Below are 26244 nucleotides of genomic sequence, written 5' to 3' on the forward strand. Positions count from 1 at the left end.
AAGAATAATTTTTTTAAAAAAAGATTTTATTTATTTGAGAGAGAGAGAACGAGTCGGGGGCAGAGGCAGAGGGAGGGGGAGAAGCTGACTCCCCGCTGAGCAGGGAGCCCGATGCCGGACTCGATACCAGGATCCAATCCCAGGACCCTGAGATCCTGACCTGAGCCAAAGGCAGATGCTTAACTGACTGAGCCACCCAGGCACCCAAGAATAATGTTTTTAAGGGGTGCCTGGGTGGCTCCATCTGTTAAGTGTCCGATTCTTGGTTTGATCTCATGGGTCGTGGACTCCTCGCTCAGCAGGGAGTCTGCTTGAAAGAATCTCCCCCTTTGCCTGTCGTCCTGACCTCCCCTCCCTGCTCGCACGTGTGTACAAGAATGCACTCTCTCTCTAAAAATAAACAAATCTTTAAATAATAATAATAATGTTTTTAAGGAAAAGGAGGAATGAGAAGATTCATTTGGTTAAGAAATAGTAATCATTCATTCTATCAATGCTCTTCAGTCAAAAACCCCAGGAACACACCTGTATTTGAACAAGTTGGGTTTACTACTCCTTATGGAGAAGGAGCGCACACACCCTGGGGATCTGTGGCATGTCTTTGTAAGACGGTTTAGAGATAAGGATTAGGAATTTGGGCTGGGTTTGGATAATTTTAGGAAGAGTATAAAGAAGCAGAGATTTGCTTTGGATTAGGTACTGTCACAAATCAAGGCAATTCTATGACAGGGTATCTCAATAAATCTGATCTATGGGGAAGGCAGATTAAGGTGGGGTTAGAATGTATTTGGTAAGGAAGTGAAGCAGCAGTTACTAATTCAGTGAGAGAAGAGGATGTTTGGTATTTTGTGAGGTACACAGTGATCTTGCTTGAAGCGGAAGTTCCTGTTAGACTATTTATATTCTATAGAACAACATGGCTCAGTCATGAGCATCAGATCAGTACGCAGTAACAGTGAGCCCTAGTTTGAGAACTAGATCAGTTCCTGGATGTCAGGGGCTACTTTAATATTTCTTTCTCAATTGTAAGCCAGATATAGGTGAAAGGCTCAAGACTGTAAGCAGTCTGATCCTGTGCCACTTACATATTTATTGCCTCTCAGCTCCAAACTCACTCAGCACATGGTCTACGATAATGGACTAAACTAAGCATTCTCTTTTACAGTGAGCACAACTTTGCCAGTAGAAGGCGATGCAGAGACACTGCAGGAGGAAGGAGCTTCTCCTCTCGGTTCCAGTGTACAACTGCAATGTTTTGTTTGTTCTTGCTCCCGTTGCATGGTTGAGCAGTGATGTGGTCATATGAAGACATCTGGTGGGTACTTCCCCAGCCATATGCCAAGAGGAAGCAGCCTCAGTGACCGGGCCAGTGGTCACCTTCCGTGGCCCCTCTAACATGGAAATTGTACACTCAGATCTCACACCCACAATGGTGTCCTGACAATTTCTGTGTGCCCACTCACCAGCCGCAGCTCACTTGTACCTCAGAGGTTTGTTTCCCTTTGCCCAGCGACTCTGGACCAGGCAACCCACTGACTTTCTCCCCCATCCAATGGGCCGCAACTGGACCGTCTTCAACAAGGTATGAACCTCAGCCTTGGGAAATGGGCCTCCCTTCCAAGTTTGTCCTTCCTTGGGTACCTGTTAAAGAGTTTTATTCATGGCTTTATACTTACTTTCTATTATAGCTTAATAATTCTTATTACATTCCTCTGAATTACAGATACGGTTTAATCTGTTTCCTGACTGGACCTAGGCTGAAAGGTCCAGGGTTTTAAGCAGCCAAATCAAATCTCTAGCAGCTTGGCTACTTTTTTTTTTTTTTAAAGATTTTATTTATTTGATATAGAGAGAGCGCGCGCAAACACGAGCAGGCAGAGCGGCAGGCAGAGGGAGAGAGAGAAGCAGGCTCCCCACTGAGCAGAGAGCCGGACATGGGGCTTGATCCCAGAACCCTGGGATCAGGGCCCGAGCCGTAGGCAGACGCTTAACCAACTGAACCACCCAGGCGACCCAGCTTGGCTACTTTTTTTTACCGTTGGTGGGAAAAATATTCAATCTCAGAGAAAACAAATTCTTCAAGTAATGGCAAGTAGCACCTTGGGCTGTTTTCTTGCTTTGATTATGGAAAACTTACACATGGAGAGTGAAAATAAATTATCCACTTTCCCCTCTTCTACTAGACATTGAAAGACTGATATACATGGTTTGTATTTCCTTCAGCACAATTCTCCCACCTGCTTGGGTATTCTAGGTCTATTCTTTCCAGTTCTGTGTTCTCTACAAGACTGGTTGAAATGCCACATCCTTTTTTATAATGCAATTACTTAGCAGAAACAAGACAATTCTTTTTAACTGAATCAAGAAATAAAAGAGCTTTCTTCTTTAAGTATGTTTTGAAAACTTCAGTTTTAGGAAAATTATTTTTGTTTGATACTCAAAAGTGATGAATGAGTAAAAGACATTATTTTCATATTTAAGACGTGCCTCAGCACAGCATATGAGGCTCTTCCTGACTTGGTCCTTTCCTGACCTCATTTCTTATCACCACCCTATACACAGTCAAATCATTTGCCTGTAATTCATTCACTGAATCTAACATGTTTTCACAGGTTTCTTTGCCTTTGTATACACTTTTTCTCTGTCTAGAAGGTCTCTTCCTCTTTCAGTGCTTGGCTGAGTTCCACTTTTTCCTTACTGTACCATCATCTGCCAGAGAGCAATGACTATATTTTTAATCTCAGAATTTCCAGTACTTGGTATAGAGCTTACACACAGTGAGTGGTCAATAAATGTGTGTTAAGAAATGAGTATGTTAATATCTAAGGCATGTAAAACAAAACGATTTAGACAATAAACAGATTATGCTTTACCACATTATACAGAATATACTGTCAAAAATTTGCTAGCAGCGGCTTATGTGCAGACCCTGTGAGGGCCCTGCCTCCACCGTCTCAGGCCCTGTCTAGCCAGCAACATTGTGGAGAACACGGTCAGCCCCACCAGGACAGCTGAAGGGCCTGCAGCTACACCTGACATAGGGGGCACAGGACGAGTAGTGGCACAAGGCAACTCCACTGTCAGCTGGTGGCTCAGTGTCCGAGGAGGAGGCCATGTCTAACGGGATCTGCGTACTGCAAAGCGCTGCCGTTAGAGGCATGAGGCTGGTGGTGGCCAGCACACCTTTGATGAACAGCATGAAACGGCTAGAAGATTACACACCTACAGTCCTGGGTGCTGTGACTGGTCACCACCTGATGCTGGCTTTGAAGCCTCCAGTGCATGCATAATTCGGCTCATCTCTCTGGCTCCAGAAATTCATCTCAGATATTGCCAACAATGCCCTACAGTACTTCAAAATGAAGGACACAGCTTCTGGAAGCTCCCAAAGCAAGAGCTAGGATTACAAGTTTTCTAACGATAGAGAACTTGACCCTTGACCTCAGCAAGTATGTGAAGAAGCTGCACTACATTTCATTTGCGCCAACTAAATGTACCTGTTTGTCCCCCTGTCCCCACACTGACCTGTTTTCATAATAAACTACTGTAACAGCAACAAAAATTGCCTAAAGCTCACAAAGACATCACAAAAGATAGAATACAAATCCAAATCAACATAAAAAAATTCAACCTCCAAAATTCAATGGGTGAAAAATGAGCCACATTTTGCTTATCATGTTCACAAAGATTTAAAAAGAAAATCACAGCAAAGGTGTGGAGAAAAAAGTATTTTCATAAGTTGCTAGAGCTTTCTATTTGGCAGTATTTATCAAAAGCTTAAAAATACACAGATCATTTGACCCAGCAATTTTGATTCTAGGAATTAATCATCTAAGTATATAAAAACGTAAGTACATGATGTTTTACATATAAAGTGTCATTTATAACAGTAAACTATTTGTAATACCCTAAATACCTAACAAGAGGGATCTGACTGTAACAGTTATGGCTAGTCATATAACTGGATATACTGGAGCAATTAAAAGCACATCTATATTATTAACATAGAAAACCAAATCATCTTTGGCAGCAACTATGTATTAAGAACTTGCTGAAATTCCACTTCTGGGTATATGTCCAAAAGAACTGAAAGAAGAAACTTGAAAAGATATTTGCACATCAATGTTTTTAGTACCATTATTCACAGTAACTAAGAGGTGAAAGCAACTTAAGCGTCCATCAATAGATGAATGGATAAACAAAATGTGGTATACATGGGGCACCTGGGTGGCTCAGTCGTTAAGCGTCTGCCTTCGGCTCAGGTCATGATCCCAGGGTCCTGGGATCGAGCCCCGCATCGGGCTCCCTGCTCCGCGGGGGGCCTGCTTCTCCCTCCCCCACTCCCCCTGCTGTGTTCCGTCTCTCGCTCTCTCTCTGTCAAAAAAAAAAAAAAAAAAAAAATGTATACACACACACAAAAAAAATGTGGAATATTATTCAACCTTAAAAAGGAAGGAAATCCTGACACATGCTACAACATGGATGAACCATGTTGGTTCACTGAGGCGAGTTCACCTATGATGAGTGAAATAATAAGCCAGTCACAAAAAGACAAATGGGTGATTCTACTCAGATAAGGCATCTAAAGTAGTCAATCATAGAAACAGAAAGTAGAATGGTAGTTGCTAGGGCCTGGAAGGAGGGGGACATGGGGAAGTGTCCAACAGGTATACAGTTTCAGTGTTACAAGATGAAAAATTCTAGAGACTGACTGCATAACAATGTGAATATACTTAATCCTACTGAACTGTTCACTAAGAAGTAATTAAGATGGTGAATGGTATTTCTTTTTTTAAAGATTTATTTATTTATTTATTTATTTGAAAGAGAGAGACACAGCGAGAGAGGGAACACAAACAGGGGGAGTGGGAGAAGGAGAAGCAGGCTTCCCGCTGAGCAGGGAGTCTGATGCGGGGCTCGATCCCAGGACCCTGGGATCATGACCTGAGCTGAAGGCAGACGCTTAACACCTGAGCCACCCAGGCGCCCCTTATTTATTTATTTTAGAGAGAGAACTTGGTGGTGGGGGGGTCGGGGCAGAAGGAGAGGGAGAGAGAGACTCTCAAGCAGACTCCCCGCTGAGTGCAGAGCCCAACTTGGGGCTTGATCTCACGACCCTAAGATCATGACCTGAGCTGAAATCAAAAGTCGGATGCTCAACCAACTGAACCATCCAGGTGCCCTGGTATGTACTTCTTTAAACACAATTTTTTAAAAACCTACTAAATCAGGGGTGCCTGGGTGGCTCAGTGGGTTAAGCATTCTGACTCTTGATTTCAGCTCAGGTCATGATCTCAGTGTCCTGTGATCAAGCCCCATGTGGCATTCCATGCTCAGTGGGGAGTCTGCTTGAGATTCTCTCTCCCCGTCTGCCCCTCCCTCCCACGCATGCTTTCTCTCTAATAAATAAATAAATAAATCTTTAACAACTTGTTAAACCTAAGCTATATGAAAATAACTTGTGGGCAAAAGAATCCACAAAAAATGGATAATTTAGGAGAATAAATAATTTGAATTTAACTTAAAAACGATGTTTTATTTGATGTTAGATGACTTTTAAAAAAGCATACACGTGTTTCAAAGTCAAACAGGGTTTGCAAAATAGGTAATGAACCAAGTATTTGTTGAGAATTGCTTTTTATTAAAAAAATTTTAAAAGATTTTATTTATTTATTTGAGAGAGAGAGAGAGAGAGTATGAGCAGTGGGGAGGGTAGAGGGAGAGAGAGAAGCAGACTCCCCACTGAGCTGGGAGCACAATGCAGGGCTTGATCCCAGGACCCTGAGATCATGACCCGAGCCAAAGGCAGACGCTTAACCGACTGACCCACTCAGGGGCCCCTAAAAATTTTTATTTAATTCACAATTTTAAGTGTAAAAAGTACGTTAATCACAAGTTAGCCGTGACACTCTGGTAGAGCCTCCAAAAATCACTGGCAATGGATTGACATCAGGCATTTTTAAAGCAAATTATTTAAAATGAAAATATGCTTCTCTAGATCTATTCATTCATAAGAATATAATTTTCTAATAACCATGACTACCTGTGAAAAGTGGTATCTCTTACTGTTTCAACAGATGTTAAGAGAAAAAATAAAGTATCTATGTATATAACTGTGTACTTAAATTGTTTAAAGTAGATTAAATGGGTAAGTGTTGGCAAAAGAGAAAACAGACATGGATTATTTTCCTATTTTATATTATTAATAGTTAAATTATGCCTAGCAGTTGTTATATTCTGTAACAGTTGACACAATCAATCTGTTCATTTTAATTTTAGTTCAGTGATCTTTTTCAAATACTTCTATTAATGGCACTATGATGGACTAGAGCTCCTAATCTAAACTAAAAATGCTAAATAAAATAATTTTAAAACACCAAATTCATGAATATATGGATTTGCAAAAAGTAAGGGAAGACGTCATTAGAGGCCAGGAAAAAAAGGGGGACAAGAGTCCAGTGTGGTAAAGCTGAAGTGTCTAGCTCTCTTTGAGGCATATACTAATCCAAGGTGGTTAGAGCTTCAGTTTTATTTCTGTGCATGTTGGGGAACAAAGTCCAAGAAGGGCTAGGATTCAGACAGTAGATCCTCTTGCATAAAGCCAGGACCTAAAACAGGAGAAACCTCAGGGAAAAGGGATCGGGAAAGGAAAAACAAAACAAGAATAATAAAAGAAACACTGTACTGCCAGGAAAGTTGTCTGTCCTGGCCCTAGCTCTGGGAGGGAGGGGGGAAAAAGCCCCTTGAGAATTTCTATCTACTGGTCAGCTTTTGGGTAAGTTTAGGGCCCAAACTCATGCTATCTGTAGGGCCCAAAGAAACACAAAGGTGAGAATTTTGCTGGAGGGGATGCGGGTGGAGGGATGGGGTAACTGGGTGATGGAATGAGCACTGGGTGTTATATAAGACTGATGAATCACTGAACTCTACCTCTGAAACTAATAATACACTACATGTTAATTAACTGAATTTAAATTAAAAAAAAAATGAAGTAGATCTGGCATGGAGCCTACCTTAAAAAATAAATAAATAAAGTAGACCTGTGTTGCCAGTGAACTCAGATGCTTGGTGAAAGAAAATACAAATCATTCCTGGAGGAAGAAACCCTCAATCTTTAACCCATCAGATACTGAATTTATCTGATAAATAATATAAAATACGTATGTTTAATGTTTAAAGAAATTAAAGAAAGAATTACGGAGTAAAACTGTTTTAGGGCCACTGAAGTAAAACGTCAAAGGAAGGATTAACTACAGATTAAACACAGGTAAAAAGAGAATTAATAAGCCGGGAAACATACAGAGAAATCACCCAGAACGCAGCAAAAAGACAGAGACACAAAGAGAGGTTGAGAGATACGGAAGATGGAGTGAAACAGATTAACAGGTTTAATTAAAGTGTCAGGAGGAAAAATAGAAAAAAGATGGATGGAAGTAATACTTAGAAAGATGGTTGAAAATTTTCCAAAAACTACTGAAACACATTAACCCTAGATTTCACAACAAATCGCAAGCAGAACAAATAAAGAAACCCTCATCTAGATAAATTACAGTCAAAATATAGGTCATGAAAGGCAAAAAGAAAATCTCTCATATACAACCAGAGTGAAAAGACAGATTTCCGGCCAACAGATGACAATTAGGGTGACTGATAGATTACTTCTCAACAGCTACCCTGGAAACCAGAAGATGGTAGAATCTTATTCTCAAAGTGCTAAAAGAAGGAAAAAAAACACTTTTAACCTAGCGTTTAATATCTAGTAAAATCATCTTTCAAAAACACAGGCAAAAGGAAAACAGTTTCAGATGAACAAAATCTCACTGAAAATGCCACCTCATTTGGGGAATGTCTAAGGATATACTTTAGGAATGAGACTGATTCCAGAAGAACTATTTAAGATACAAAATGGAATGTGAATTTTTAAGAAAGCAATTGTGGTATTTAAAAGGAAACCACAGGGGTGCCTGGGTGGCTCAGTCAGTTAACCATCTGCCCAAAGTCTTGGGATGAGTCCCACATTGGGCTTCCTGCTCAGTGGGGAGTGTGCTTCTCTCTCTCCCTCTGTCCCTCCCCCCACCCGCCCCGCTGGCACTCTCTCGCTCTCTCTAGCAAAAATAAATAAAATCTTTAAAAAAAATTAAAAAAAAAAATGAAAGAAAAAGAAAACCACAGATCTAAAATGGAGTTACTTACTTATGTACTAGGCCATGTCACCAATCCTGGGGCTTAGTACCTAATCTAATGACAGTCTCAACCTCCCCCAGAAATGCAGTCTTAACTGGTCAGTCTGGAATTTCCTGGTCAGCACTGGTGAGGTAATCCACCTAATAAGACCCTTTTGTCCCCATAGGAAAGTGACCTCACCCAAAATAGTCCTTTTTTCTGTTTATGACTTCCTTGTCCTGCCTTTAAAAACCTTTCCCTTTCTATAGACCTTTGGAGCACCCCTGTACTTGCTACGTGGGATACTGCCCAATTCATGAATTAATAAAGCAATTACATCTTTATAATTTACTTGGTTGAATTTCTGTTATTTAACAGTGGGTAAAGTTAAACAAAACCAAGTGTATAAAATAAAAATGTCTTACATCAACTGTAGCAAGTAAGCTATGATGGGGATGACTGGAATTAAAGTATTTTACATATTAATATTTTAAACATTCTGGGGCGCCTGAGTGGCTCAGTTGGTTGAGCGACTGCCTTCGGCTCAGGTCATGATCCTGGAGTCCCGGGATCGAGTCCCGCATCGGGCTCCCTGCTCGGCAGGGAGTCTGCTTCTCCCTCTGACCCTCCTCCCTCTCATGCTCTCTGTCTCTCATTCTCTCTCTCTCAAATAAATAAAAAAAAAAAAAATATTTTAAACATTCTGATTGACATAAGACTAAGTGTTCATGTTAAAATTCCAAAATTTACCATTAAGAAAGGGAAACAGAGCTTATAACACCTACATTAATTAAATGGAAAAAACTGCAATGAGAAGAGAGAAGGCACAAATAAATAGTATTCAGAATAAAAAGGGAGACAAAACTACAGATAGAGCAGAGATTACCAAGAAAAGGGAATATTAAGCCCTTCGGCAAATAAATTGAAAGCTTTAGAAATTTGTTCCTAGAGAAAATATAAGTGAACAAAAATTGATTCAAGAAAAAAAAAATTAAATTAATTCAAGAAGAAATAGAGGAGCTTCTGGGTTGGCAGACACACTGAAGTGTTGTGCCTGAAGAGCAGCATGGAAACTCTTTGCCCACCCCCCCCAATACATTTCTTACAAATCTTCCATTTGCCTGTTTCTGAGTCGTAGGTTTTATAATAAACCGGTGACCGTAAGGAAAATGCCTTCCAGAGTTCCGAGTCGTTCTAAGCGAATTACTGAGTCTGAGTGGTGGGTTGTGTAAATTGAATTTGGAGTTGGCTAGACAGAAATGAGGGTTGCCTGGACACCCCATTTGTAGCTAGTGTCTGAAGTGAAGACAGTCTTGTGGGACCAAATCCCTAAACCTGTGGAGTCTGGTGTTAACTCCAGGTAGTTAGTATCAGAATTGAATTGAATTTGTTGCGCACTCAGTTGGTGTGGGAACTTACTGGAACTTACTGAAAGAAGCTCTTGTTCAGTGTCAGGAAACACCTATCATTTGGTATCAGAAAATGTGGGATTCACTAGAAAGGCCCAGATTCACAGAAATATGTGGTTTGGGAAGAGAAAGGATGGAAGTATGGGGGGATGAGGAAACTGATTCGTGAGTGGCCACAAGGTCACTAAGGGTGTGGAACAGCAGCTGAGGTAAGTTACTGAAGGTAAAAGTTACCAGTGGAATTTATAGATGAATCCAACTCCTGGGAAACTGGCTCATGGGATGCCTGAGGAAATGCAAACCAAAAAGAAAAAAATGAAATACACAATCCCTTCGTTATTGTTATCTATAATAACAAAAATAAAATTAAGAAAGTGCTGGTCACACCTGATGCTACACAAAGCTGAGCTTCTGCCAAGTAGCCTTAAGGCTGTCCCAAAAGGGAAAAATTATGTGAGGACAACAAAGAGCACTTCTCAGACCTCTGGTCACTCCAGTTTGTATGTAGGGCAGGGCAAAACCAAGAAGCTACTAAAACCAGGGGGCATAGTGTGAAGGAGCTATCTCATTTTGCAGATCGGTATCAACTTCTTGAAGAACCCTTTCTAAAATGGATTGAGAGTAATTCAGGAATGGTATCTTTGTTTTGAAATGCTGCAGGGTAGAAGAGCATGTTTGGGTTGATGCAAGACCCACAGCTAACTATAAGAGGATCACAAGTGGCTATCCATGACCCACACACATAGCAGGTTATTCTTGAAGGAACAGATAGTCTGGTGGACTGGATAAAAGTCGCTGTAAAGTCTGTTTATCCTGAGGAATGGGGACTGCCTGACTCCCTCTATAAATACCAAGTGGAACACCCCAGATGAAGCAGTTAATAGGCTTCACATGCAAGCCATGTAGGATTAGCTTTATAATAACTGGGATACTCACCCACTGAATATGCCCATTGCCAGGTGATGGTACATGCTGGGGGCCCCTTCTGCATAGGTACCTCATATAACCTTATTACCACAAAATCAGTCAGAGAAGCCTTACCAAATTTGCGATCTCAGCTGCTCCTCATGAATCTTAACAGGTGCTAATAAAAATATTAAGTTAACAAGAATATGTGGAGAGGCAGATGGGAGAGTCAAGGGACTTTTCCCAGCAAGGTGGAAATCTTTTAAGTTATTAAGAAATAGGGGTGAATAAAGCAAATATTGATAGAAGTGAAACAAAGAGGAAAAGGAAAAACGAGTGTCAAGTGACTCATTCCAGCAGGGTGTAAATCTTTAAATGGTTGTTGAAAAATGGGATGAATAAAACAGACACTGATGCGGCTGAAACAAGGTCTTAGTAACGGCACTCTCTAAGGCTAGCTAGACCAAAGGAACCCCTTGTTGGTACTCCTACATTAAAAGACACCAGAACAAGTTAAGCCTATTTACTCCTGTTCGGAAAAATTTAAAATGTGGGAAAGGCAAAGATTATAATGAGAAGCCAGACCTGGAATCGTATAGGGCAACAGTCGGAGAGAATAATCAAGACAAAGATCAACAAGGGCACCTGGGTGGCTCAGTCAGCTGAGTGGCTGACTCTCGGTTGTGGCTCGGGTCATGATCTCGGGGGGTCCTGGGATCAAGCCCCATGGGGCTCCGTGCTCAGCTGGGTAGTCCGCCCCTCCCCCCACTCTCACTCAAGTGCTCGCTCTCTATTGTTAAAATAAATAAACAAATCTTAAAAAAAAACTAAAGCCTGACAAAATGGCCAAGGTCTCTTGGCTCACCCCTTGGGGAGACCCAAAACCTAATGCACAAGAGTGGGGAAAATGGTTAGTGGGTGAAGAGAAGTTTCTGAGACTCCTTTACACAGGAGCCTCACGTACTGTGGTACCAAGACCCTTTAGTGAAGTCTTAATGTGGGCTACAATTAGATTGATAGAACATAAAGAGTTTTGAGGTTGTACGCATTAAAGTGGAAGTTTGGGTAAAAATTACAATGTTTAAATAGGCTTTACTTCAAACTACATATTTAATGCAATCCCTATCAAAACACCACCAGCATTTTTCACAGAGCTAGAACGAACAACCCTAAAATTTTTATGGAACCACAAAAGACTCCAAACAGCCAAAGCAATTCTGAAAAACAAAACTGGAGGCATCATGAGTCCAGATTTCAAGCTATATTACAAAGTTATAGTCATCAAGACAGTATGGCACTGGCATGAAAACAAACAGATCAATGGAACAGAACAGAAAACTTAGAAATGAGCCCACAAACTATATGGCCAACTAATCTTCGATAAAGCAGGAAAGAATATCCAATGGAAAAAAGACAGTCTCTTCAACAAATGGTGTTGGGAAAACTAGACAGTAACATGCAGAAGAATGAAACTGACCACTTTCTTACACCACACACAAAAATAAATTCAAAATGGGTTAAAGACCTAAATGTGAGATGGGAAATCATCAAAATCCTAGAGGAGAACACAGGCAGCAACCTCTGTGACCTTGGCCACAGCCACTTCTTGCCAAGCACATCACTGGAGGCAAGAGAAACAAGCAAAAATGAAGTATCGGGACTTCATCAAGATAAAAAGCTTCTGCACAGCAAAGGAAACAGGTAGCCTATGGAACGGGAGAAGATATTTGCAAATGACATATCTGATAAAGGGTTAGTATCCAAAATCTATAAAGAACTTATCAAACTCAACAACCAAAAACCAAATAATCCAGTTAAGAAATGGGCAGAAGAAAATAAAATCTTTAAAAAATAAATAAATAGGGGCGCCTGGGTGGCTCAGTTGTTGAGCGTCTGCCTTCGGCTCAGGTCATGATCCCGGAGTCCTGGGATCGAGCCCCGCATCGGGCTCCCTGCTCCGCGGGAAGCCTGCTTCTCCCTCCCCCTGCTTGTGTTCCCTTTCTCGCTGTGTTGCTCTCTGTCAAATAAATAAAATCTTTAAAAAAATAATAAATAATAAATAAATAAATAAATAAATAAATAAATAAATAAATAAATAAGGGGGCGCCTGGGTGGCTCAGTCAGTTAAGTGTCTGCCTTCAGCTCATGTCATGATCCCAGGGTCCTGGGATCAAGCCACACGTCGGGCTCTCTGCTCAGTGAGGAGCCTGCTTTTCCTTCTCCCTCTACCTGCCGTTCTGCCTACTTGTGACCCCTCCCTCTCTCTCCATCAAGTAAATAAATAAAATCTTTAAATAAATAAATAAAATAAAATAAATAAGACATGACTAGACACTTTTCCAAGGAAGAAATCTAGACGGCTAACAGACACATGAAAAGATGCTCAACACATCACTCATCATCAGAGAAATACAAACTGAAACCACGATGAGATACCACCTCACACCAGTCAGAATGGCTAAAATTAACAACACAAGAAACCAATAGGTGTTTGGTGAGGATGCGGAGAAAGGGGAACCCTCTTGCACTGCTGGCGGGAATGCAAACTGGTACAACCACTGTGGAAAATAGTGTGGAGGTTCCTCAAAAAGTTAAAAATAAAACCACCCTACAACCCACCAATTGCACTACTAGGTATTTACCCAAAGGATACAAAAATACAGATTTGAAGGGGTACACACACCATGATATTTACAGCAGCATTATCAACAAGAGCCAAACTATGGAGAGAGCCCAAATGTCCATCGACTGATGAATGGATAAAGAAGATGTGGTGTATACACATACACACACACACACACCAGAATATTACTCAGCCATCAAAAAATTGAAATTTGCCATTTGCAGCAATGTGGATGGAGCTAAAGTGTATTATGCTAAGTGAAATAAGTCAGAGAAAGACAAATACATGATCTCACTCATATGTGGAATTTAAGAAAGAAAACAGATGAGTATATAGTAAGGGCGGAAATAAAGGTGAGAGGGGAACAAACCATAAGAGACTCTTAACAACAGAGAACATACTGAAGGTTGATGGAGGGAAGTGGGTGGGGGATGGGCTAGATAGGTGATGGGTATTAAAGATGGCACTTGTGTGAGCACTGAGTGTTGTAAGCGATGAATCACTGAATTCTACTCCAGAATATGTTAACCTTCACCTGAATGTTTTATGGGAATGGATATTTTGTATGACTGCAGAACACTTCCCCCAAAAGTAAAACAGAAAGCACATAAATTGCCCTTCAAACAATATTAACTGGACATGCTACATGGGGATAAGATTGCCTGAGCCTGCACAGTGTAGAAAAGCAGCAGAAGTCCTGGTATGGACAAATTCTACACCACAGCCCTATGTGCACAGGATAGACTGAGACTATGGCAAAAATCTGTGAGCACCTCCCAGTGATGAGTATTGGGATGTTGGACTAGAGAACTTCCATGAGAGGCAATTACTAGCTTGCTTACTGGACATTAAACTGTTCCTATGAATGAAAGACATAAAATAATCCTGAAATCTGGAATACTCATGATGTCTTAGGTAATGCTGGAGAAGGCAATGTTTAGATGAATTCCAAAATCAAATGGAAACTGTTTATACAGGATCTTGTTACATGGAGAATGCAAGGAGGAGATACAGAACCAGGAGCCTCTTTTCCCATAGGACTCACTCTGGAATGTGTAAGGAGTGCCAGATTCTATTGTCACTTGTAGACTCCTGAAATCTATCTGTACTGGAGCTGAACCTAAGCTGTGCCCTTCCAAAGGTAGAAGCAACTGGGTTTAAATAAAAAGAAGGAGGAATAGTAGCTGAGGGTAAAGGAAAGAATAAATGAGTTATGTAGTAAGGGAAATCCCATATACATTAACACCTCAAAGAGGCTTAGAGCAAGAGATAATATTGTCTCCTTAGCTCAATTATACCAGATGCCTTGAAAGATGAAACCATGTATTGCTTAGACCACTACTGCTTTTGGAACCTGACAAGAGCAAATGAAAGTCTGCAAACCTGAGTGACCTCAGCCTGGGAGACATTTTCATACAATAAGGATGATGGACTGAACTACTGTTAATGACTGAATGGGACTAGTAAGGATTAGTAATGTGCCAGCATCTTTTAACTATCAGGATTCTTTTGCTCTACGGGATCCATGGTCAAATACCGGGGGGGTAGCCTGTGGTATAATAAAACATATTTGGGGGGCGCCTGGGTGGCTCAGTTGGTTAAGCGACTGCCTTCAGCTCGGGTCGTGATCCTGGAGTCCTGGGATCGAGTCCCGCATCGGGCTCCCTGCTCGGCAGGGAGTCTGCTTCTCCCTCTGACCCTCCTCCCTCTCATGCTCTCTGTCTCTCATTCTCTCTCTCTCTCAAATAAATAAATAAAATCTTTAAAAATAAATAAATAAAATAAAACATATTTGGTCTTTGTTTATAGGTGATGGTAATGGTGCAGAAGAAGGAGGAAGAGGAGGAGGAAAGAAGGTAGAAGGAGGGGGGCAGGAAGGGAAGGAGAAATAAAAAACCTAAATAAACTATTAAAGAGACTAATCTGGTACCTTACATCTTCCCAACAACACCAAACAGTTTACAGACAAGTTCTCTCAAACAGTCACGGAACAAGTAACGACACCCTTAAATAAAGTTATCTCTATCTTCCAGAAAAAAACAGAACATTTTCCAACTCAGTGTATAAAGCTAGAATAACCTTAATTCCAAAGCCAGACAAGATAGTACAAGAAATGAACATTATAAGTCAAATCATTAAAAAACACAGATGCAAAAATTCTAATAAAAATATTAGCCAACTAAATCAAGCCATATTTAAAAATTAATAATACATCATAACCAAGTAAGGTTTATCTCTGGAATACAGGGATGGATTTTTCACCTTATTTAGTGATCAAAAGGAGAAAAACATGATCATATTACTTGATGCAGAAAGAGCGTCCAATAAAATACAACATGAATTCATGATTTTTAAAAACTTGAACAAACTAGGAATAAAGGGAACTTCCTTAATCTAGTACAAGGTAGTCACCAAACACACTATAGCAAATGTTATACTTTATAGTGAAACATTAAGTGTTTTTTTTAGGGGCACCTGGGTGGCTCGGCTGGTTAAGCGTCCAACTCTTGGTTTCAGCTCAGGTCATAATCTCAGGGTTGTGAGATCAAGGCCCCCCACCTTGTGCTCCATGCTGGGCATGGAGCCTGCTTGAGATTCTTTCTCCCTCTTCCTCTGCCCTGTCCCCCGCCCTCCCCCGCAGTCTCTCTCTCTCAATAATAAAATCTAAATAAATAAAGAGATAGATAAATGTGCTCTTTTTAAAAGCAGGAAAAAGACAAGGATGACTGCTACTATCAATTCTATTCTATACTGTACTGGGGAGCCTAGTAGTAAGGCAAGAAAAAGAAATAAAGTGAGAAATATTGGAATAGAAGAGAAAAAACTGTCATTATTTGTAATTATCTACTATTTTAAAACTTTACTGAGAGACATTAAACAAGACCCTTAGAAACAGAGATACATTTCATGGAAGGGAAAATTCAGTATTTTAAATATGTCATTGTCCTTAAATTAGATTCAATGTAATTCCAAACAAAGAAGGTAGATTTATCTGCAACACAGCATTATCGATGTTACAAAGTTCTAATGATGATACTATATATTCAAAGGATTAATGATTTTGAATGCTCTCTTTCAGCTAAGTGCTAAAATGATGTCATTATTTTGTATTGTAATGTACATATAGACACATGTGAAAAATGTATATTGAATAAATTAGTCTGGGTGGCTCAGTTGGTTAAGCGACTGCCTTCGGCTCAGGTCATGATCCTGGAGTCCCGGGATCGAGTCCCGCATCGGGCTCCCTGCTCAGTAGGGAGTCTGCTTCTCCCTCTGACCCTCCCCCCCGTCTCATGTGCTCTCTCTCTCTCTCAAATAAATAAATAAAATCTTTAAAATAAATAAATAAATAAATAAATTAGTCTATTTCTTGGGTAAAAAATAAGATAATGAGGGAACCGTCATACCAGATGCCAAGACTTACTTTAAAGCTATAGTAATTCTGGGCACCCGGGTGGCTCAGTCGGTTAAGCGTCTGCCTTAGGCTCAGGTCATGATCCCAGGGTCCTGGGATTGAGTCCCGCATCGGGCTCCCTGCTCTGCGGGGAGCCTGCTTCTCCCTCTCCTCCCCACTTGTGCTCTCTCTCTCTCACTATCTCTGTCTCTCTCTCTCAAATAAATAAAATCTAAAAAAAAAAAAAAAAAAAAATTTAAAGCTATAGTAATTTAGTACAGGGACAAAGATTGGCAGAATAAACTGAAGTACACCAGAAATATACTCTCACATACATGACAGAAGTGGCACTCCTGCTCAGAGGAAGGAAGAATGGGTCTATTCAATAACTAGGATAACTAGTTATAGATGTTTCTAAAATATTAAATTTGATTTCTTCCTTACAACAAGCAAAAATCAATTTAAAAAAAATCAGTTTCTTATACACTAAGGCCTTAAATGCTAAATATAACTTAAAACATTTAGAAAAAAATGCAGTCTATTTTTACGGTCTCAGAGAATTTCTGAAACAGAAAGTTGTAAGTTAAAAGACTGATAAATTCAAATTCATGAATATTAAGAGTATCTTAATTCAAAGACCCCTAAAAGAAAATTAAGAGCCACAAATTAGATGAAGATATGGGCTACACATGTAATTGACAAAGGATTAATTTCTTGAATATAAAACAAAACATCAACAAGAAAAAGTCTTTATATTAAAATTCTATTTATCACAAAATAAAGCTAATATAAAGACACTGGCCAAAGTTAGTCAAACTCTACTGCTTTTAGGATATAGGTCATGGGAACCCACTTTCTGCCATCAAAATACCAAGTTTGCTTTTATGAAACCCTATAACCAATAAGCTATGGTGTTCAGTTGAGCACAGCTAGCAGTTTGTGATTAGGAGGCCTCCAACTTTTTCAAGAAAACTGTAAGTGGCTTCTACTTTCTGACAAGGTTAATTCATGCACAACTTAGAAGAGGGAGGGGAAGAAAGGAGGGGAGAGGGGCATTGTGAAGGCACACAGGCTGGCATGGCAGTCCAGTGTGAGCTGTGGGTAACTGCTTATCTCCCCTGGGAAGAATCAAGAAGGTAAGCAAGGCCCTAAAATTGTTCCTGAGACTAATTATTGGTATCAAAAATAAGACACTCATGTTTAAGTTCCCCTATCTTTTATTTCACCACTATTTCTTTGAAAAGAGGATCGTACTCCAAATTTCCCCTGTCCTGTTACAGGTATTTCCAGGGTGCAGAAGAAAGTGATATTTTCTGATTTGGGGTCCTGGAAAAGGGCCTCTATCTCCTGGGTGCATTCTCTACTTAAAATTTCTAGCTAGTTACCACCACAAAGTGAGTGTGATATACACTCTCTCTAAATAGCAGATTGAATCTGTTTAAATGGGCTATGGACCAGAATTTCAAATCAGTCTAGAAGGACAGTTTTCATCACTAAAATCCATCTACTTTGATTCACTTTGGGTTTTCACAGTAATTGTTTAGCACTTACAATGTTTTAAATTTTATGGCATGGCTTTATTAGTGAATAAGAATTGGAGTATTAGATGTTATTAAAACCCCCTTAACACGGGAAGAATGAAGGAGGCCACCAGAGTACAAATCAACATAATAACTCTTATTTCATTCATTTAAATGAAATCTCTTTCTCTAATGGGAGAGACACTGTCAATATCAAAATCTTCATTTACACAGAGCTTTCATTTTATACTCTACGGTTATTTAGCATGATCCCTTTATAACAGATTGGCAGAGTGAGTTAATAATTTAAAAATAAATATTGAGACAGATAAGGAAAGGTTAAGTGCAGTGCCCAATACAGTTAACATGGTGGTTAAGTGCTCTGGAGAAAGAAAGATCCAAGCCCCATTCTTAGCTCTACAACATTACCTAATAGCTGTGTGATCTCAGGGAGGTTACTTAGCTTCCCTGAGCCTCAACTTCCCTTTGATAAAACATGGATAAGAGCAGTAATTCACTAATGAAGAGAGAAGAATCCCCAAAACAACATACACGGCATTTTTACAGTACAATTCCTAACATAGAGTGATTTCAGTGAATGCTTATAAATTTACCATGAGACTTTCTTTGGTAGGACATTTAAAATGTGTGTGTGGGGAGGGGGAGAGGGAGAGACAGACACCTATAATCTCAGGATTCATCTGTTGTTCTCGGTATAAAACCAAATTTCCAAAAAAACCTCCACAAAACCCATAAAAAACCCAAAAAACACCTCATTTAGTACAAAAACATGCTCATAAATACTCATGCTTCTTCATTTGAAACTGAATTAAATTGGCAGATATTAATCAACTATAACTTTTCAACAGCTTCCATGAACCAGCTGGGATAAGCTAATCAAACAGCGGAAAGATGAGAGCTCAGGACAGACCACACGAGGTGAGACATACAGTGCTTTTTTTAAAAGAGAAAGTGTGATAATGAAAGGGTTTTTTTTGCTAAGAAAAAAAAAGCCCTAACATTCAGTATAAGAGAACATTTATTAGGCCTACAATCCTGAAAACAAATGCCTTGACTATTTAATTTAACAAAGCTGTACTTTAAATGCAGTAATATGTTGGACCCATGCAACTTAAAATATACATAACTTATAGAGGATTGTATAGGACTAATAAAACTAGTAATAATTACAATAATATGGGCTCTCCCCATTTAGTGCCAATTATGCCCCAAGTATCCTGTACAGGTTTTCTTAGTTAACCTTCACAATACATCAGTGAGAGAGAGGGAAAAAACCTTGTTATCTCCATAAAGATGAATTAACGGACACTGAGGAAGATTACGTAACTTGTCTGTGCTTACAGTTAGTACGGGACAGAGCAGAGATTTGAACCTAGGATTGTTATGACTTCAAAAACCAATATTCTTTCTGGTCCAAACTGCTTCTCTATGCAGAACCAAAACTGAACTAAATGACCTTGAAGATCCCTTGTAAATCTAGGACTGAAATTATTTTTTCTCATAGGTTAATACACCTGAGGGTATCTAGTTCCAAGCCCTGTCCCCTTCCAGCAACTCTCTAACCCCTACCCTGGCTTCAGGGAGAAAAGCAAGAAAGGAAGAAATAGAAAGGAAGAGAGAATTACTTAAAGCTACACGTTTTAGATACAAACAAGTGATCTGCAGGTAAGGATAAGCCCTAAGAAAGTGAGAGCAAGAGGAAAGGAAAGAATTTCAGTTGGTCATTAGAGAACTTTCTGACAACAAAAACAGAGGCATCAGAACACATTATCAAAGAACATTATGTAGGATAAACTGAAGAAAATACAACCTTGTGAAGGGCTGTCAACACACAAATAGTATCAACATACACACAAGATGGGGAAGTACAAATATAGCCTACTTGGCTCAGCCTCACTTATAATTTAAAATAGAAAAGAAAAAAAGGAAAGTGATAAAATAAGCTTGATGGCAGCAGTCAAGAGATTGCACTACAATTCTGCTAGCCTAAATACAAGTTAGCAAAAAGCTAACCCAAATATTTGTGCCACATTTTTCAAAGAACCCATCAATGTGCAGCAACCATTTTATGTTTTCCTTCAACTCGCTATCCATTAAGACAGAGCATGTCTATTTCCTCTACAAAATCATGTTCAGATCGGAACCAGTACCCTAAGCTCAAAATTCGCCATCAAAAATGCACTCCTAAAATAAAACTCAAATTTTGTTAAGTTTTTTAAGTATGTGCTAGGAGAACGCTGAATGAAAAACATCATAAAGGTAACTTCCTTTTGGGAATAAAAGCAAAATAAAACAAAAACACTCCACATAACTCTAGTAGAACTGTTAGACCCAAGAGAGTCACATCTAGTGAAATCTCCCACAGGCAAAGATCCAAAGTTGATTGCCTTAGGAAGCTTCAGAGTCAACAGTTTCATTTAATGCCTTTCCAATGTCAACTGAGTTTTGATGTGAACCTTTCTCATCTGCAAAGAATGAGACGGCTACATGTTCTTGGTACTAACATCATTCTCTCACTTCCATTATGAAAAGAAATTTTTTTTTAAAATATTTTATTTACTTATTTGCGAGAGAGAGAGGAGAGAGAGTGAGAGAGCACAAGCAGGGGGAGTGGGAGAGGGAGAAGCGGGCTCCCCGCAGGGCAAGGAGCCCGATGTGGGGCTCCATCCCAGGACCCTGGGATCATGACCTGAGTCGAAGGCAGACGCTTAACAACTGAGCCACCCAGGCGCCCCGAAATGTGTTTCTTTTATGATGATCAGGTACTATCTGGAAAAAAGGGCCTATTTCCATTAAAAAATAAATACACTCAAGTCAGCCAGATTAAGGCTTTTGTACGCTTTCCTGTTTTTCTCCACAGCCACTGACACCTCAAAGAGAAGTAATATCTTAGCCTCTGGTCCCACCTTAAACAGGTGCTCCTTTTACACAAAACAGAAGACTTCTGACCATTAATTATTTGGTTCTGATAATATTCCCCATGGAAATGCAGTCGTTGGGATTCCTAAGAACTTTTTGGGGGGAGACTTAAAATCCAGGGAAGACCTACCTTGTGAGTAGAGAAGGATCTGCATCTCTAAAAGAACACAGGTAAACACCTGCACCAGGTTCTCCAATCCCAGAAGCTCGAAGGCCTCTCGAAGAGGGTAATCGGAGAGGGGGAGTTCACTGGGCCCAGGTCTCTGGCAGATGACGGGTTCATAAACACCATAAAATTTCAGTGACCTCCCTGGAGGTGGAAGGGGTACCTCGTAGAGAATGTTATGGATGTAGCTCTCAAGCGGCAAGGGCGGCGGCTGCTGTGAGGTAACTGCCTTGTAAAGCTGGATAAGGAATTTCTTGCAGGCCTGCATGAAAGGCAGCGGTGTGATCAAACATATACTTTTTGAAACGTACAGCGTGTCTCTGCTGATGTCATAGGAGTTGTATCGCTGGAGTTTCAAAAGGGAAGTTGTATCTCCCTCGTCAACACTGCTCGCCAGCGAATCCATGCTGCAGGAGGACGAAGCATACACGCCACTGTAGTGCTCGGCGTTGTGCATCTGGTAGAGCGTCTGCATGGCTGTGCAGATCTGCTTACTTGTTACTTCCTCATAAAAAGTGAGAACAAAACCATAGGTACGAGAACCATCTTCCCGGGTAATTATAAATGAGTGGAACTGAGGGTCTTTATTGTCAGTTTGAGTTCTGAAAGACAGCCCTTTAGGCATGCACAGCTGTGGAGCAAGGGGGAAAAAGTATCAGAATGCAGTACACAAGTAACTTCAAACCAGAGAAAATGTTTGTTATTGTTAACACAACAAGACTCCAAAGGACACGGGTTTTATCCGTATTTAATATTATTAGCAGCAGCCCTAAGTTAGAAATACACTGTAAGTTCCTCACTGACACACAGATAAAATTATTTTTAAAATATATATAGACAAGGAGAACCATCTTTACTGTGTATCACATGCAGGAGGTTCGACTAAGACTAAGAATGGAAAGATCTTTGACTTGTTCCCAGCAAACCTCTTATCCAAGCCTCTGACCTTCAGCGCCGCATGTGACTTCTCTGAGCCTCATTTTCTTTATCTCCATTTGCTAATCAATGACTTGAAGGCAAAATAGTCAAAGACACTTTACAAATATTTAAGTACCATTTTTGTAGCAATGATGGTAATGTTTCAGAGGAATAGGGAAGTAGGTGAAGGCCCATTTGATAAATTGAAAAAAAAGAATAAAAACAATATATCATTTTCACTATTTTGAATAATATGATACTTGATCTTAGAAACAGAAACTTTAAAAATGGAATGATTTTTTGATTTACTGAAGCAGAAGAGTAGAAACAAAGACATTTTAGATTCACTCCGGTAGATATTATGCTTTAGGTCTTGGTAACTACCCAGGATTGAGTCAGATTTGGGAACAAAATTACCTGAGGAGTTGAAGATACTATCTTTAAGATTCTTAAAATGCAATTTGAATTCATTCTTTAAAACATTTTAAATAAAAGAAATAAAACAAATTACAGAAAATTTCAAATATACTAAGGAAAAAAAACTTGTAATTTAACTATACTAACATAAAGATCATTATTAATTTTTATGTATTACTATTTTTGTATTGCAATATGCTTTCTGCATAGAAATAATTTTACCACAGTTATTACATTTTTCTTTTTCAGACTTAACAAATCAATCTGATGGGAAATTTAGAAGTTCTCCACACATTACTAAGAAAATGCAATTCACCTTGCATTGAATTGAAAGTTACATGTCCTTCATTCAAACTGTCAACACTTTATTAAGTATCTTTATGAGCCAGGCCCTATGATGGTGATACAGGTGAGAAAGACAGACAGACATGTTCCTGCTCCTATGGAGCTTCCAGTCCAGTAAGGACGGCAGATGACTAAAAAATCATAAACTATAAATAAAGTATGGGAAGTGCTATGATAGGGTAAATATAGACTGCCATGGAAAAAACACAGCAGGAGGACATAAATTAGAAAAGAAGGAGCTACTGGAAAAAAATAAAGTCTAAGTGGAAACCTGAAGATGAGTATAGGTGTTAGTGAGATGAAGAGAAGGCAGAGAGGATACATGTGCAAAAGCCCGCAAGACAGAACATGAGGGTTTGAGGAAGTGACACATGTTTTCTGTGGGTGCAGAACAGAATGCAAGATGGGGGTAGGTTATCCTACACTGTTGGTGGGAATGCAAGCTGGTGTAGCCACTCTGGAAAACAGTATGGAGATTCCTCAAAAAGTTGAAAATAGAGCTACCCTACGACCCAGCAATTGCACTACTGGTTATTTACCCCAAATATAGGGATCTGAAGGGGCGCCTGCACCCCAATGTTTATAGCAGCCATGTCCACAATAGCCATGCTCTCATCAAGACCATGGATGGCTCACTGAGAGTGCTTACAGCCAGGACCTGAAAACTTGGTTCTGTAAAAAAGCCAGATAATAAATATTTTAGGCTCTGCAGGCCTTAAAATCTTAGTCACAGCTACTCAGCACTACCATTGGAGCGTAAAAGCAGCCACTGACAACACATTAAGGAACGGGCATGACTTTGTTCCAATAAAACTTTATTTATAAATAGGTAGCCAGTTGGATTTGGCCTAAGGGCTGGTTTGCCCACTCCTGGCCTAGTCAAGTAAAATGTAATGAAGGTAACAAGTAACATTTTTGGGCTAAAAATGCAGTACAACTTCCATCTCTCTCTCTGGTCACATACAGTGGGAGCTCTGAGCCAACATATAAGAAATGTGACTAACCTGAAGCTACCATGCTAGAGACCATATGTAGAGATCGCACAGAGATAGAGGATTCCCCGGCGATGTTCCTAGCCCTGGAGATAGATCTGTGAGTGAGTGAACCTTCAGAAGACTCCAGTCTTTAGCCTCTGAACCACTCTAACTGACACCCAGTAGAGCAGAGGGTGCTTGCTAAACCCTACCCAAATTGCAGATTTGTAAGCAAAGTAACAGTTTTGTTGTTTTAAATCAAGAGTCAACAAACTTTAGTCCTTAGGTCCAATCCAATCAGCCACCTGTTTAGGTAAATAAAATTTTATTGGAAAGCAATAGTGCTCATCCATTTAAGCATTGTCTGTGTCTACTTTTGCACTACAACAGCAGAGATGAGTAACTGACAGAAACTGTATGGCCTACAATGCCTCAACTATTTACTATCTGGCCTTTTATGAAAAAAAAAAAAATTGCTAAGCCACAACCCATGTTTTAAGCCACTTAAATAGTACTGGGGTGGTTTGTTATACAGCAATAAATAATGGAAACACTCCCTTACTTTCTTTAAGTTTCCACATAAATACTATCTTAAAGAACCTTCCTTTATCATTCCATAAAAAATACTGTTTTCATCCTATAAATGTCATTAAAATGTCACTTTTCCTCTAGAAAGTCTTTAGTATATGGGGAAGAAATTAAAGTCTTGGACTGCTGTATACAAATGTACATTGTATACTGACACACACTACTAGTTTCTCTATTTGGTTTGGATCTCTAGATTGTAAATGACTCAAGGACTGGTGCTATATTTCTAGGACTATAAACGTATAAGAGTACCACACACAGAACAATATACTATTTGGGGCCATAAAAGGTGACTGATAATAAATATAAAAAGCAAAAAGCAAAAACCATGTAGTTTAGTATTATTAGGTCAGTGAAAATGTCTTTATATTTCATATCACTGAACATGAGAGACCTAGAAATTACGAAGGTAGCTTTACATAATTATTTTTATATATGTTGAAAAGAATTAAATTACTATGTATATTTGAGTAGAATAAGACACAGAGTTAGGTAAACACACACAAATACCTGACTTTGTTAGAGGAAAATTTGTTTATTCCGCATCTTGGGAACAGTTGTGTAAGGAAAGGCCATGGCAGGACCTTTTCATAGTTAGGTCTTCACATTAAAACTGCTTTCTTTAACAACAAGAGGAGATCCTCTGCTGATTTATGAATAAAAACTCATCTGACACATCTACTACAGTAAATAAAGATTGTAGGAAGGAAGATTTGAATCCCTCTTGCTCCAGGCTATGCTCAAATTTATTTGGGATAGTGCATGCCATATATGTATTTGTTGAATGAATAAACAAACAAATGAACAAGAAAACAAACAAAACAACAGCTAGGGGTATAGGACCAGATTAGCTCCTCTCCTGATTAAGTCTATAGTTCTCTTTTTACATGTAGTATAATACAGAAACGTAGTGACCTCCAAAGTCAAAATAAAGATTTAATTTAATTGATAGGCTTTCCTGACATCATAAACCACAAAATTACAGCTCCAACTGTTTTTGCACAGCTGCCAAATATTCCCTTAAGGTTTTGTAGCTTTCTTGAGCATGCATTCAAACATTTACAGGAAAAGCTTGCCAAAAGTTGTGCTCAAAGTAAAGAATGACTTTCTATGCTACAGATAACAGATGTTAAGAATTCTTAAATTCTCTTCCTATGAATCAAAAAAAGTAAGAATTGCATTTCTAATCTGGGAACCATGACTTGGAAAATGCTACTGCCTTTTCATTTTTAAAAGTGAGAATTCTTGTATGAATTGTCAGGTTTATTTTTCAGAAAACCTAAGACATAAAACAAGATTTGTTCATTAGGGCATTCAACAATCTCTTGTTATCCCTAATAATGCCTTTTATTAACAACAGCCCCTCTCCAACCCACTCTCCCACAATAAAACAACTAAACATTTAGGGCTGTCATTGTTTACCAGATTGCTACTGGTAATCAGATTACTTTAGCCAAAGTAAGCTCACAGTGCTGTGTACCCCCCTCCTTGAGCAACTACATGTCCTTATTATCCCTCTGGACTATTTCAGGTGGTTTGGCTAGAATTTTAACAATTCCTTTTTCCATCTTCTATAGTTCTGTGACTTCCATGCCCTCTCTTATTATACAAATAAAAGATAAATTATTCAGAGTTGGTCTGTTTGCCCCTCCTTTCTCCTACCTTCATTCCCTCTCTCCCTTCTTTTCCCTTTAATAAATATTTATTTTATGTCATATATTACATTAGATCTTGGTAATTCAAAAGACGAATATGAAAATAATCTCTTCGGGGAGTTCACAGTCTGGTAAAAAAGACAAACACACAAACTAATGGTTATAAAATAATGCGATCAGTGCTGCTGCGGAGTATGTTCAAGACATTATAGAAATAGAGGAGAGA

The 26244-nt window shown here is 39.3% G+C and overlaps 1 protein-coding gene across 1 annotated transcript in view; it reads right to left on the reverse strand.

Annotated features, from left to right (window-relative positions):
- DENND5B (DENN domain containing 5B) overlaps positions 1-26244 on the reverse strand; it is a 179309-nt gene that overhangs the window by 73229 nt on the left and 79836 nt on the right. Inside the window, 2 exon segments of the mRNA XM_081818948.1 lie at positions 3033-3183; positions 21086-21752. Of these exon segments, the coding sequence (XP_081675074.1) occupies positions 3033-3183; positions 21086-21752 (818 nt within the window).

This window comes from Leptonychotes weddellii, chromosome 5 (assembly GCF_054177405.1).
Source record: "Leptonychotes weddellii isolate Sample4059 chromosome 5, ASM5417740v2, whole genome shotgun sequence".
NCBI lineage: Eukaryota > Metazoa > Chordata > Mammalia > Carnivora > Phocidae > Leptonychotes > Leptonychotes weddellii.